A 14,324-nucleotide genomic window follows, 5' to 3' on the forward strand; every position below is an offset into this window, starting at 1 on the left:
TCACCATGGTGATTGTTTGTCCCCCCCATTACACAGCTAGCCCATTCGTACTATCTTTAAGGGGTGTGCAAAGGTTTTTTGAAGATTAAAAGTAGAACAAATTGAGTTTTAAACAAGAAACTGACAATAAAATTGTACAATTATATCTAATATATACTTTAAATACTTCAAAATTAAATTTTATGTCCAACAAATAATGAGCAGAAACTATGGTAGACTAGTTGTCCCCTGAAATTGGAACGGTCACATCTACTTCCTCCCTTGCTAACATTAACATTCGCAACCAACTGACCGAAGGAAGATTTTTGGAACAGAGTTGTGAACGTTATTTACCATTTTATTTATACAAAAGGGTAAAATATGTTTCTTGTAGTTTTATTGTCTCTAATTATTATTAATACCACCAGGTAGTCACATGGCGAGAAAACAGTGTTGAGATGAATTGACTGGTCTCATATGTTGTTTACTTCATGTCCAAGCAACATTACATGACAACGCTGGTGAAAATGCCCCTCTTTGGGAATACCTTCAGCCCGAAGAAGACTCCTCCTCGCAAATCTGCTTCTCTTTCCAATCTGCACACCGTGAGTCTATTCTTTTCATTACATGCGATGTACATCAAGTATTTGGCCTGGAGCCTCCCCAAAAGTTTCATCAGCCCTCCCCCCAAAAAAATTCTTCATATTTTAAATCTAAATGTGTTATTTTCTCTTACTAAAACCCACTAAAGGACACTATTTAAAGGATATTTTCAAAAAAATTCTTCCGGGGGAACATGCCCCTAGATCCCCCTAGTTTTGTTGGGTCACAGGAAAAATGATAGGTTTTAACTAGGGGCTTAGTCCTAGTTGGGAACCTAGATTCGCCCCTGTTCCTTTCTATCAGTAGGTTACGTAAAAATGTAATTCCAAGGCTGAGGAGAGTTGTTTAAATCATGTCCCTTCTTTTTGGGCCCAGTTGGACCGCTCAACAAGAGAAATAGAACTTGGTCTTGAGTACGGAGCACCTGCAATGACCATTGGGGGCCAGAGCTTGAAGTTTGAAGATGGACAGTGGATTGCAGGTATCTGATTGGCCTACACAGATAAGACATTATAAAGTTCTGCAGTTGGCTTTCATTCCTCTTTTGTGTGTGTTTTTGTTTTATATACTCAGAGTCTGGGGGCAATGTTTCGGGCAAAGATGTTCAGAGGCTAAAGAAAAGGAATCTGCAACTGGAAGAAGAGAACAACCTTCTAAAGCTTAAGATTGACCTCCTGCTGGACATGGTAAGTCCTCACTCATCTAGTATTCTCTAATATTCTATTATTATTCTGTTCAACATCAATCAATAATGATGGAGGGCAGTTATGGTTCTTTTTTGCTCTTTTTAAAGTTGTCAGAAACAACAGCAGAATCCCACCTGATGGAGAAAGAACTGGAGGAAGTGAAGAATCATCAACGTAGGGCAAAGTGACCATTCAGAACAAGAAATACATGGCAACAAACGAGGAAGCAGGGTAAAAGGGATCCTAATGCAAGAAGAAGATGACTGATAACATGACGATGTTGGAAGAGTAATTGTAGGGACCAAGTATAATCTGTTTGATTCATGTGTCATCATTGATTGTAAGAGATTTAGATGATGCAATGGTGTCTGGGTAATTCACCCTGTTGTTTGAGTGAGGTCTTTTATATTTATTTTATACTTTATTAAAGAGGAGCATCTGGCTTAAACTGCTGCAATGTCCTCAATCTCTCATTCCAAATGAATCAAACGTCTCTGCTACAATCTATAGAGAGAGAGGAAAGTTTTCCTGTGCCTTTCAATTAGTATCTCAATTTGACTGCAACTACCCAAGACCAACGTTCTGCATGTAATCTATGGTTTTTGCCTCTTTTCTTTCGAATGAACATTTATCTTTGGTGCTGAGGCAAAGTATACAGTTTGTCATTTTAAGATAACACATTACACGAATCAAGAAAGTTAGTTATCAGAAAAGGGTAGTCAACAGATCTAATTATTTTTTAATCGCTAGCGACAATGCGGCACCAATCTGCCGCAGATCTGAATCAACGTAAATTGAGTATGGCAGTGAAATGCACAAAAAAACTCAACATACCGGTACATCGTACATTCTAGATACATCGTCAAATGTCGCTGATATTATTATACATGTATTTATGTCTTGTTAGAATTTTTTTTTAACTGAGATGACGATTAAACTCCTAAGTCTGGAAATCGCCTACAGTTGGTTCGTACTATCATTGGTTGATTATTGCATCAGTTCTCAGTGCACCGCCTCTCACGCAGGAAGCGTCGAGTGTGTAGGATTGTGCTTAACAGGCTACAGTAGCCTAGCTAGTCATACACTCATCCGAAGCAGGAGGAAGGAGACGACATAGGCCTTTTCTTTTGGCTAAATATCAGACCTTCTGTTTCACTTGTAAAAAATCAGAACATTTGTTTCATACAGTTTTAAGATTTGTTTTTCCAACTACTCTTCAACATGCCAAGAGGCGGTGAGTAACATTAGCTAGCAACCAAGCAATATTTGCGCTTTTGTACTTGCTTTAGCTAGCTAGCCAGCTACTTTTCCAACGCTGAGGGCCACCTAGCCAAAAGTAGCACACACATGCTAACAAGATTTGAACTCAAGCTTTAAAAGTGCTAGCTTTTATTTTTGAGTAATGCTACGAATGTGTCAAACAGTTCACGTCCTTGACAGGGAGTTGGTAGCTCTAGCTTAGTTGTTTGCTAGAATACTAGTTGTCTACTGTGTAAGCTAGCGCGGTTGGGTAACAACTACGTACAGCAAGCAACATCTTGAAACACTTCGCACTCTCAGCAATTGTATGTACTAGTCTACTCTAGGACTAGAAGCTAGCCTAGCTGTTAGTTAGCCTTCATAACCAATTATAGCCACAGCGACCATGTGCATTTGTCCTGAATCATATCGGAGTATCGTTTTTTTTTACCTGAACAAAGACATGCGCTCAAATTAAGTGTTTATCAGATTGTTTGCAATTAATTGAGTGTACATTTGGCCGAGCCAAGTAACTAGGCTACATCTAGCTTGTCTTTTTTTGCTAGCATTGCCAGCTGTGTGTGTAACCATGCTGCAATGAACGTCACTTGTGACTCATCTCTGGCCGCTCGTCTACACAATTTGCCTCTCCATCATCGTTCATTTAGGAAAAAAGGGTCACAAGGGTCGGGGCAAGCAGTTCAGCAACCCCGAGGAGATCGACCGACAGATGAAGGCACAGAGAGAGTTGGTTAGCATTCAAATTAATTTTATTCGTGGCAAGTTGTCAAATGAAAACACAAAATGATGGCTGGGTAGGCATTCATGTACTTTAACAGGTTGCTTTTTTGTTTTACAGGAGGCAAACGGTGGTGTAGAAAAAGAAAGCTCAGGATCTGAAGATGACAGTAGCAGTGATGAGGACTGTGAAGTGAGTGAAGTCGATGGTGCTGCTTGAGCTTTATTTGTACATTTCCAATTAAATACTTCTCTCTGAACTGTTTGGGTTTAAGGGACACCGGTACTGTAAAAGCTGGTTGTATCTTCTAGGTCAGTGGTTTTCAACCCTGGTCCTCAGGGACGCCCATCCTCCATGTTTTAGATGTTTCCCTGCTCTAACATTCCTGATTCAAATGAAGGGTTTTTTCCAAACTTCAGCAGAGCTAGAGGACATCTAAAGCATGCAGGACCGGGGGAGTCCCTGAGGACCAGGGTTGAGAACCACTGCTCTACATGCTTTCTCCATGATATACCTGTGTCCAATATGGCTTCTGTTTAACCCATTCCTGATTTGTGGTATTTGGTGTTTTCTAGAACAAAAAGAAAAGTGGGGTGGAGGGGCTAATTGAGATTGAAAACCCCAACCGTGTGTCCCAGAAGAATAAGAAGGTTACAGAACTTGACGTCAATGCACCCAAAGAGCTCTCTCGCAGAGAGAGGTGAGTAGATGTAACATTAGCATTTTTTTAAACTAAGGGTTGGGGTTAAATTTACTTGTGCTCCATGATTACAGTGAGAGATAAGACACCATCTTGGTCTGATGAAAGCCATGGCATGTTTATTTTATGAAAGGTCAATTTAGATTTTCTGTCCCCCTTTCTCAAAGAGAGGAGATTGAGAAGCAGAAGGCTAAGGAGCGCTACATGAAGCTCCACTTAGAGGGGAAGACAGACCAGGCACGGGCTGATCTGGCCAGGCTGGCCATAATCAAGAAGCAGAGAGAGGACGCAGCCAAAAAGAGAGATGATCTCAAGAAAGGTGTGAGGGGGGGTTTTTCTTCACAAGGATATGATTACTGTGTCCGATCAGCTGAAGCACCCCATCCGTGTTGTGCATTGTTTTGTTTTCTTCTGCTTTGCACCATTTTAATTGGAAACATTTGTACCTCTGTTTCAGATAAAGATGAGGAGTCCAAGTCAAAACGCTAGTCCTCCCTACCTTGGAGCACTGGTCCTAGGACTCATTCTGTTGAAGGGGGGGGTGGGGGGGTGGGGGGTGAAGAGGGAGTACTGGGGGGTGGGAACTAAACAAGGGGTTACAGCTCAGGGGTTCTCCTGGGCTTATCCTTCATCCTAGATGGAGGGATAGGGGTGGACCAGGTATCTGGAAGGAGGCAGAGCAGGGAGTTGAGGGAAATGGGGAGGAGGAGGCTCTCCTGGGGCACTTCTTTCCTTGGAACCCAGTGGAATCCCAGGTGGGAAGAGTTCTCCCTCCTCACTCCTTCCCTACACTCTTAATGTTCTAAATTCTAAAGCTGCTGGAGTTTTCATTCTTTTGATTTATATACATTTTAACACAGTTTACTTCAGAATAGCAGGGGAATTGAATGAGACAACACACAAGAAGGAAATGGTTGGTATGCCATTCCTACCATTCAACCTGTTTATTTTTTTAAATAAGGTGAATTGGGAAGTGTGGGATAGAGAAAGGAACACTAAGATCTACATTATACAGGAAATCGACCTACCAATTGTTTTTCTGTCAGGGCTTTGCCCCCTACCAGCTGTGTCTTCATTGCAATCAGACAGTTCATAGGCTTTTGGCTCCACACGGCAGTCATGGAGAAAGAGAGGGAGAGAGTCAGTGTTTGTGGCACCAGTCAGCTTTGGGTTTTAACCTTTAACGTTTGATTCTGTTGTTTACTAGTTGTGGACTGAGCTGTCTGGTTCTTACAATTTGTAATTGGCTGTCAAAGGTTCCAACTTTTCATAATTGTAGTCAGTGAGTCTACTCTGATCATGGGAGAACCACAGAAAAGTAGAGGCTAATGCATGACTGGGCCCTCCATCTGTTACTCTTTCCTAAGGGGTCATTACTCTTGATAAGGGACCATTTTTGTGTGGCCTTTTGATAGTTTACTTACTTACCAACTTACTGTCAGTACGTCTCTGGTTGTCATGACCACGCTGTAGCTGCTGAGTGATGGTGGAGCCTGAAATGCCTTGAACGGGAAAGCAATATTCTTCCCAGGCCTGAATAAATTGGCCTGACGCCAAATATGGGACCAGTGGAATCCATTTTGGGCAGGTCAAATTCAAACATGGTTGGTATTTGGAAGGATTCAAAATACTATTTGACCCAGGTCTGATTCTGTTAATGGTAGTAGTCGAAATATTCTCATTTACTCTTTGACAACATACAGTATAAATAATAGAAGTGTTTTAATGGTTATAAAGAAATTCTCCAGGAATGAAAGGATTGGTCTTCATAATTTGATTTGTTTGTATTTGAATTCATTTGTTGTATAGAAATAAATACATTGATAAACAAACGCATTTACCATTGTGTAATAATTGGGGTACAGTATTTTTTTCGATTTCCATTCCCGAGCCATGTGAAAAGCTCATCTTTTTCCCTATTGACGGTTTTTAAGCATTTAACTTAAGTTGTTGTAATCTACTATTCTCATAAAGAATACCCGAAATGTATTGATTCGTTTCTTAACAACCCGCCATAGGACTTAAAATAATACAACGGAGATTTGTTGGAGAATCCGCATTTATTTAGCTAGTTTCTATGTGGTCCGGGTTATGCTCGATTCGGTGACTAAACGCGGAACCGTGGTTTGGCGCGGAAATTACGCAATACGAAAATACTTAACCTTTCATTTTACCCTTAACTAAACTACACACTACGCAGCAGGTAAAGCAGAGTGGTAGGATTCTGCATGTATTTATTATTGTCTATAAATGAGGGACAGTTATTCATAGACTGCATTATTTGAGTGTTTAAACATTTTTTCTGTGCGTACCTACTACTTTACAACACTAGGTGGCAGCACTAAACATTGGTAATGATAGACAGCCTTGGCAAGCTACCAGGGATTTACGAAATCGTTAAATTAGTTGTATGACACAATGCTCAGTAGAATATAACAGCGCTTATAGAATAGGTACTATGCAATTGTGATACGGTATTTGTAAATATAGCACTAACTTTAGCAACGGACAAAGTTTCACTATAACGTCCCCACTCCCCACATGAGCAGCCATGAATCAAGACAGCCGTTACATAAACGCCGGTTTCCCCTTTTCTCTCTCACATCCTGATCATCTTCATTATGTGCAAACCATCATGAACAGAAGTCTTATCTTGTCTTTTATACGATATGACGAATTCAGTCATCTTCAATGTCATTGCTTTCATTCTTCTGTAATAAACTCATTCATTGTATATTAATTGAGCAGATGAAGCCCTCTTCTATGGTACCGGAAGAGAGATGAACTCAGGAAGTTTATACCCTACACACTAAAATATTGTAAATTGACCTTGGCTCATTGTTGAGGTGGTATCATTTTTAGGCTACATGAATTGTTATAGGCCTATGTTATTCTTTAGGCTCTTGTGGGTTTGTTGCTGTTAGTTTTCAACTGTGTATAGTGAGTGAAAGCCCAACCAGCCCTCTCTTCCTCTTTACTATTGCTAATCTATCTGTGACTTCCTCTTTCCCCTGATGTGTTAGTTGAGCTCTAAGGATTGCCCTGAAACAAGAACGAAAACTGTTGGGTGCACAGGGTCGATTGAGAACAGACAGCTCGCACACAGCGTACAACAACGAACCGGCTCTATGAAATATTATTATATGGGACAATTCTCACAAGCTACACACACCTAAACTCCCTGTGACAAGAACATAGAGGAGCTGCAGACCAAAGTTTGGAGAGCAGAAGAAGGCTGTGTAGACTACTTTTCAACCATGCTGAAACAATCTTTCAACATCCTAAAGCACTTGGGATCTGTGGGGAAGTATGTACTTTCAACAACATTTGCTGTGTGGTTGTTTTGGGTTTTTGTGAATGTGAATAATGGAGATAATCATATTTGGGGTGGAATGGTTTGAAAACAAAAAAAAGAACAATGATATTTTATCCATCACTCTGAGCCAGTGTAGCCTAATTTCCATTGGTTTTGTATACAAATTGTTCATTTGAATGTATCTGATGAGGAGCAGCCAATGGTATATGGGTTCTGAGGGCAACCAAACTTTCTGGTTGTGATGCCAGCTTAGGTATGAAATAGAAAAATGCCTTGATATTTAGTTCTGTTAGTGTTCCCTGCTTTAATATTCTCTTTATTTGGATCGAGTCTTGAATGATAATTGAAAACATATTGTCAAAGGATTGATTAGTCTAGAAAAGTCTTCCTCCTTCCATTTTCAGAAATGGCTGATACAAAACTGGAGTCACGCATGTAGTTTATTTTTCATGTTGTCTTTGGCTGTTTAATTACAGTTAATATAATGGAATATTGTAGCTTTTTACTTTTAAAGAGCATTGTACACACTGCATCCTGTCTGTGTAAACTTTCCTTCCCGCTCGATGAGTTAAGACAGCCCCATGTATATTTTACCTTCATTGCACTAGTTTTTTTTCCCCTTTTGTGTGTGTGCTCGTGCATTTATTTTGCAGCAAAGCTGTGGGTATATAATGGTTGCATGCCTCTTTGACCAAGATGTTTTTTTGCTATTTATAATCCCACCCACACACATATGCACAATTGCAATAATACACAAAAACAAAACACACACACACACCAACCTGGAACTACCCAGAGGACTGCTGTAGGCTTCTATTGTGTAGACACAACCTGTTCACTTCTTAAGAAATGATGGAAACACATTCCTCCATATAGCAGAACTGTGCTGAGAATATTTGGCAGGTGAACATGAATGTTGATATGAGAGTAAATGGTAAACGAGAAGTGGGCTGTTGAAGGAAAGGGAATTTCTCCAGTCAGGTCAGATGACAGAGAAGACGCACACCTGAGGGGATCAACATGTGGCCTTACCATAGCCATGTCATGGCTTACATTATCTCTGGTTGCTGTTGCTGTTCTAGAAAACTCCCTCTGGCCCTCTCAGTTTCTCCTGTCTTTCTCTGTCTTTCTACACTCTTCCTTGTTCTGTATGTCCTGTGTGATAGCTAAACCACAACCTCCAGCCTTCAACTTCAGGATGTTAATCTCATCCTACTAAAAAGAGAGAGACAGAAAGAGAAAAAAGTGACTAAATAAACCTTCAACGGTGGTCATTATGTCCCTATGGCCGAAGACAGAATAATGTAAATGAGGACTCGTAATGCACGTGTTCTATAATTGTTGACACCAGCATCCTAACTGTTCATGTTACCTTCAGACTAAGAACAATGTTTCTGTAGTTGATTATAACTCTCTCAAAGCCTCCATTTTATCCGCTGTCCATGTGTATAGGTCCCAGGATGCTACTGATCTTCTCCATGAGGACCTGGTCATGGTGAGGACAGGGCTACACGTTCACACAAAATATCCGGACCTAGTTGCTTGTTGCTAAATCATAAAGGCATCAAGAATTGTGATTGACTTTTGATTAGTTTTGGTGGATTTGATTTGTTGGAAGGTGGAGCAACGTGTGGAGCCAGCCAAGAAGGCAGCACAGCTGCTGTACAAAAAGCTACAGTGTTGCCTTCAGAGCCAGCAGGGGCTTGATTTGGAGAGACGCATGGTAACTTTCACTTTTCCTTTAAGCTCTTTATACCTCGACCCTCATGCTGAGTGACCATATACTTCTAAATATGAAGTCTTTGACTGTTTAATATCTTTCTCATTCTACACACAGAAAAAACTTCCTCTCATGTTGCTCTCTATTTCCATGGCTGAAAGTTTTAAAGACTTTGATGGGGATTCCTCTTTTAGGTAGGAGACCCACTTTCTCATCACTCACTCATTCCCTCACTCGCTTGCTCAACTGCTCCACACAAACTCGCTTGCTGATATTTTGTCCATCAGGAAGGTGCTGGAGATGTGCTGCTTCATTGAACAGAATCTAGCCCAATTGTTGGCAGACTTTGAGATTAAACTGGAGAAAGAGGTTATGGAGCCTCTCAATAAACTCAGTGAGGTATGGAGCTGAAACACACTACCATAACATGGAAAGCTGAACCCATAATAACCATCCATAACTCACACAGTTAAACACCTGTAATCGCACACTGCATTCACCTCTCCTTTGTGGGTTTGAATGTTGCTTGGTGATCAAAATGTACTGTAACATTATGTAGGATTCTGTTGATTTATGACCCTGATGGCTTGTGTGTTCTGCTGTAGGAAGAGCTTCCAGAGATTCTGAAGAACAAGAAGCAGTTTGCTAAATTGACCACAGATTGGCAAAATGCACGCAACAGGTGAGTGATAGCTACATCCCTCTTCATTAAAAAACTATTAATTCAAGCACTCTCAAAAAGTGTGTGTATACAGTGTCTGTGTGTGTGTGTATTTCTTTATTCTTGTGAAGTCTGGAAATTCCCTCAAGAATAATAAACTCACAAGTTCAAGTGCTAATTCTAAGGGATTTAGAGGGGTTAAGGGTTATGGTTAGAATTATAATTATGGTTAGAATTACATTAAGGGTTGGGGCTAGGAGCTAGGGTTAGGTTTAGGATCAATGATCATTGTATGTTTTGGGGTTAAGGGCATGGCAAGGGTTAAAGTTTAAAGTAGGGGTTAGGGAAAAGGATTTTGAATGGAGCTGTGTTGCGAGTCCTTACAAGAATATTAAAACAAACCTGTGTGTGTGTTCAGGTCCCAAGCCAGTACAGGCCCCCAGGCCAGGCAGGATGGGCTAAAGGATGAGGTGGACGAGGCCTGGAGGAAACTAGAGAACATCAAGGTCTGTTTCACACCTTCATCCATCATCCACTTTAAATGAAGAATTATTGAGTAAGTGAATTATCACTTAGCACTTCTGATCCTCGAGCTTTTGCCGTACTTTCTATATGGACGATTTGTTTGTCCATATTGCCTGTAAAAAGGGCTATACAAATACATTTGATTTGATTTGATTTGTCGCTTTTGATAAAAGCATCTGATAAATGAATAAAATGTATATGTCAAAAATGTAAATGAACAAATTAAGCAAGAAAATCAATGAGTGAGAAAGTGAATTCATTAATTAACAATCTTTAACTGTTTCTTATGGTTTGATCTCTTTACAGGACCAGTACTCTGCAGATCTCTATCACTTTAATACTAAGGAGGATGACTATGCCAACTACTTCCTTCGAGTGAGTGTTTTACACCCCCAAAGAGGTGGCATCATCCAGCTCCACGTGTTGTAAATGAGGACATCTTTAGTTAAACATTCTGGTTGTGTTTTTCCATCAGCTGTTGGAGCTACAGGCAGAGCACCACAAGTGCTCCCATGAGTTCTTAGAGCGCACCATCACAGAGTTGAAGGAAGACCACAGTCGGAAGGGTGAGCAGCGTGTGTTTTTGCAGTGTCCGTGGGTTTGTGTTATGTGTGATGTGTATAACTAATGTTTGTCCATGTGTTCGGATAGAGCCCCAAATGAGCATGTCTAAAGGGAAGGTTTTTGGAGAGCCTCTCCTCTCTCACTTGTCTGTGAGCGGTAGAGAGATTGCTGTGCCTATCCAGGAGTGTGTCCATATGCTGCTGCACTCCGCTATGAGAGAAGAGGTACTCAGTACCCTGGTCCTAGTTTGGCATCTTTACCAGATGATCTATTCAATTTAACTCAATCGGAACAAGTAAATCTTCAAATATATCATAAAGACTACACCTACTGTCTCCCTCCCCTACCTTCCTCTCCCAGGGGTTGTTCCGGCTGACGGCAGCAGCCTCTGTGGTTAAGAGACTGAAGAGCAATCTGGATCGAGGAATGGTGGACCACACAGAGTTCGACACAGAACCTCATGCTGTTGCAGGTCAGGCTTGGACAGAGCGGGAATGAAAAGGAGGAGTGGAAGGAGTGAAAAAGTAGAGAAAGAAAATATATACATGTGCAGTACACACCGTGACATCCTGAGAGGAAATAAGAGGTGACAAAAACCGAACGTGTCGATGTTCTCACAGGGTGTTTTTCTGTTCTTTCCATTAGGAGCTTTGAAGAGCTACCTCAGAGAACTGCCTGAACCCCTGATGACATCTGATCTGTACAATGATTGGTTTGAAGCTGCAGGGTGGGTAACACGATAACAGCAGACGCCTAAATGGACTCTTGTTTAATTGTAGTCAATGTCAGTTTTTACTCTTGATTCGACTTGAATGTCAATGTCGGTGCAGAGAGAAGGAGCTGAACCAAAAGCTGGAGCAATTGAGACTGGTGCTGAAGAAGCTCCCACCAGAGAACTACAACAACCTCAGGTGGGTAACCTTCTCCCTGTCTTTTTGACCCTTCTAGGTATTCACTCTTCCGTTTCTCTCAAATACTACTCATTTTCTCTTTCTTCTCTCTCTCTTTCTCTTTCTCTTTCTCTCTCTTTCTCTCTCTCTCTCTCTTTCTCTCTCTCTATCTTTATTGCAACCACCCCATCTCTTCCTCTCTCAGGTACCTCATCCAGTTCCTGTCTCTCCTCTCTGAGCAGCAGGCTGTCAACAAGATGACCCCCAGTAACATCGCCATTGTGCTGGGGCCCAACCTGCTGTGGCCGCGCGCTGAGGGGTGGGTAGATGCTAATGACCCTTTACAGACACACCACCACTGACACACTAATTGACAGCCCCGGGGTGGTAGATATGAATGTCCCTGTAGGCTACTGACACACCACAGATACACCAACTGAAACTAAAATGGTAAAACCGATAGCGCTGAGGAGTGAGTAGTGCTGGCTCTCTGTTCAGGAAACCAACATAGGATGTTCAAATAGGAACTGACCTTTTCTGGTACGCTGCTCTTTTTTTTCACTGCCTCTGTCGTCTCTTCTGTTCCACCCCATCTTTCAGGGAGATGGATCTGTTGGATATGGCGTCGGCCTCGTCTGTTCAGGTTGTCATGGTTATAGAGCCTCTCATCCAGTACTCCAGTAGCCTCTTTTCAGAAGGTACACCTCTATAATTATCTATCATCAATATCTATCATTAAATGGCTAAGTTGAGATGAATGACATGATCTACGGCCAGAGTGGCCAGAATCAGTGGCCGGCTTGGTTAGCATTTAGAACATGCATACACTATAGGTGTGAAAACATGCCTGTTTCTTTACAGATGAGTGAGTTGTATGGAGATTCAATTGGTGAGTAAGTATCCTAAATTATTTTCCAGGGGTGGACTTTGAGGTCCCAGACCTCTCAGAGAATCCAGATACAAGCCCATCAATTGCTCAGCCTCTGGAATCCAGGAAAGACATGATATCCAGAACCACCTCTTCATCCTCTACTGCCTCCTCCTCTTCCTCATGTCATATCCCTTTGAATCAATCACACAGGTTATTATTGCAACCCCTAAATGCGTAATTATTATTTCACGACAGCAGTCTTGAACCCATTTGTTGTGGCAGATAATGAGCGTCCCCACAGCCACTGTCTTTTGTGTGTACATAATCCTTGACTTCAAATTCTCATTCTCTTCCCCTTGTAGCTTTTGAGTATGGTGTAGATTTCCCTGGCTAACTTTTATCCTCTTCAGCTTAGCATCCCAGGACATGGCATTTATCATCAAGTCTTCTGGTTCCGTGGGTCGTAAAACCAGTACATGGGAGAGCCCTAGCTCTGAAACTCCTGGTCCAACTCCATCCTCACCGCCCCCGATAGAGAACACATCCCCAGCTCTTACCCCTTCTCTTAGCCCGACATGGTTTCCAAAATCATTCCAGTTGTCCAGCGGATCATCAGTTCCAGGTCCAGACCCAGTGCCAGTCATCAAACCAACCCAGAAGCAGAGTTCAGAACCTGGTCAGCTGGAACCCATCTCCGAGGGTCACCTCATGGATGGTGCCACCAGGCTCCATCAACCAGGCTCCCCTAAAGCTTTGCTGAAAATCGCCTCACCTTTTAAACGTATGTTGAATTCTCTGGATTTTCTAAGACTTTAAGGCCTGTTGTTAGATATTCCTTTATAGTGTAAATTAAATACATTGGCACACAGTGAAAACACAGAGGAGCAGGCCTAGGGAGTTTACATGAGTAGGGCTATGACATACTTGCCCTTTTCAACCCCCCCCCCCCCCTTATTAGCATGAACAAAACCACAATCCTTTTAAAAATAAACTGTGTTGCAAATGTCCTGTGTGGTAAATGCTAGACCTTGTGTAGCAGCTCTTTGTTGCTACATGAAACCAACCTCCTTAGTGCACTAGAAGTTAGCTGACAAATTAAGTGACAAACAGCAGGCCTATTTCAGCACACAGGAAGTGTTGGTCTGATCATTGAAAATAAATGGTCTTTAATGTCACTTTTAACAGAGAAGAACCCAAGCAAGACTTTAGTTTAGTTCCTGTTATGAGCACACTTCGACATACAATACCATTGACTTCTGGATTTTATTTCCATTATATGTTTTACGTGTTTTGTTGAATTTGTATGGTTGGCTCCCTCAACATGAAAGACCTCAATCTCTCATCTCTCTTTTTACGTTTATATATCACCTAACAGCGAGGAGATCCTTCATTCAGAGCAAGCCACCAATCCAAGGGAAGGAGCACGTAGTGGTGGCTTTTTCAGCCAATTCCAAACCGAAATCTCCGCTGCCCACAAAGACCCAGACCCCGACATCTCCAGCACGTCAGAAAGCCCCACCCCCGTCCCAGCCACATCCCCCGCCCCTGAAGAAGACCACACTCAAAAGGCCTGGGGTCAGACCTCCATCTGTCCCTCCTCCTTTGCCTCCCCTGGTGGATAGCCAGCAGTAATGTAAGCCAATGGATATGATCTCTTAAAAAAGCATGTATCTATCACTGTCCTTAATAAGGAATAAGATATAAACCATTTGATTCTTGGTCTGTAAACATGCTTTGTAATTTCACAGCAACAACAAGGTATTTCATGTTATGATTTATTTGGCCTTTTATTGATAAGAATCCAAAAGATGAGCTAATCATACTTTGTAAA

General features: G+C 41.6%; 3 protein-coding genes across 3 annotated transcripts; all 3 read left to right on the forward strand.

Moving 5' to 3' along the window:
• The first annotated feature begins 266 nt into the window (after window positions 1-266).
• cby1 (chibby 1, beta catenin antagonist) lies at window positions 267-2,503 on the forward strand. The gene is made up of 5 exons (XM_084670743.1): window positions 267-353; window positions 480-584; window positions 958-1,063; window positions 1,156-1,268; window positions 1,376-2,503. The coding sequence occupies exons 2-5, from the start codon at window positions 489-491 to the stop codon at window positions 1,454-1,456; spliced, it is 396 nt and encodes a 131-aa protein (XP_084526869.1). The 5' UTR covers window positions 267-353; window positions 480-488; the 3' UTR covers window positions 1,457-2,503.
• On the forward strand, window positions 2,362-4,487 carry pdap1a (pdgfa associated protein 1a). Its single transcript, XM_084670742.1, has 6 exons — window positions 2,362-2,502; window positions 3,176-3,258; window positions 3,367-3,438; window positions 3,822-3,946; window positions 4,114-4,265; window positions 4,404-4,487. The coding sequence occupies exons 1-6, from the start codon at window positions 2,490-2,492 to the stop codon at window positions 4,433-4,435; spliced, it is 477 nt and encodes a 158-aa protein (XP_084526868.1). The 5' UTR covers window positions 2,362-2,489; the 3' UTR covers window positions 4,436-4,487.
• Window positions 4,488-6,988: 2,501 nt separating this feature from the next.
• Window positions 6,989-14,263, forward strand: sh3bp1 (SH3-domain binding protein 1). The gene is made up of 18 exons (XM_084670392.1): window positions 6,989-7,253; window positions 8,715-8,757; window positions 8,881-8,985; window positions 9,100-9,176; window positions 9,270-9,381; window positions 9,588-9,664; window positions 10,062-10,149; window positions 10,475-10,543; window positions 10,644-10,734; window positions 10,820-10,956; window positions 11,093-11,204; window positions 11,378-11,459; window positions 11,563-11,643; window positions 11,828-11,941; window positions 12,223-12,320; window positions 12,541-12,703; window positions 12,904-13,274; window positions 13,869-14,263. The coding sequence occupies exons 1-18, from the start codon at window positions 7,204-7,206 to the stop codon at window positions 14,123-14,125; spliced, it is 2,127 nt and encodes a 708-aa protein (XP_084526518.1). The 5' UTR covers window positions 6,989-7,203; the 3' UTR covers window positions 14,126-14,263.
• Window positions 14,264-14,324: the final 61 nt, after the last annotated feature.

The sequence above is a fragment of the Hypomesus nipponensis genome, chromosome 13 (assembly GCF_054491055.1).
Source record: "Hypomesus nipponensis isolate SF chromosome 13, ASM5449105v1, whole genome shotgun sequence".
Taxonomy (NCBI): domain Eukaryota; kingdom Metazoa; phylum Chordata; class Actinopteri; order Osmeriformes; family Osmeridae; genus Hypomesus; species Hypomesus nipponensis.

Coding starts and splice junctions, on each gene's coding strand:
- cby1 (XM_084670743.1), top strand. CDS start 489: ATGACAACGCTGGTGAAAATGCCCCTCTTTGGGAATACCTTCAGCCCG. Junction 585..957: donor CTCTTTCCAATCTGCACACC/GTGAGTCTATTC, acceptor TTTTGGGCCCAG/TTGGACCGCTCAACAAGAGA. Junction 1,064..1,155: donor AGATGGACAGTGGATTGCAG/GTATCTGATTGG, acceptor TTATATACTCAG/AGTCTGGGGGCAATGTTTCG.
- pdap1a (XM_084670742.1), top strand. Junction 3,439..3,821: donor GCAGTGATGAGGACTGTGAA/GTGAGTGAAGTC, acceptor GGTGTTTTCTAG/AACAAAAAGAAAAGTGGGGT. Junction 4,266..4,403: donor GAGAGATGATCTCAAGAAAG/GTGTGAGGGGGG, acceptor CCTCTGTTTCAG/ATAAAGATGAGGAGTCCAAG.
- sh3bp1 (XM_084670392.1), top strand. CDS start 7,204: ATGCTGAAACAATCTTTCAACATCCTAAAGCACTTGGGATCTGTGGGG. Junction 9,382..9,587: donor CTCTCAATAAACTCAGTGAG/GTATGGAGCTGA, acceptor GTTCTGCTGTAG/GAAGAGCTTCCAGAGATTCT. Junction 12,321..12,540: donor CAGTAGCCTCTTTTCAGAAG/GTACACCTCTAT, acceptor ATTATTTTCCAG/GGGTGGACTTTGAGGTCCCA.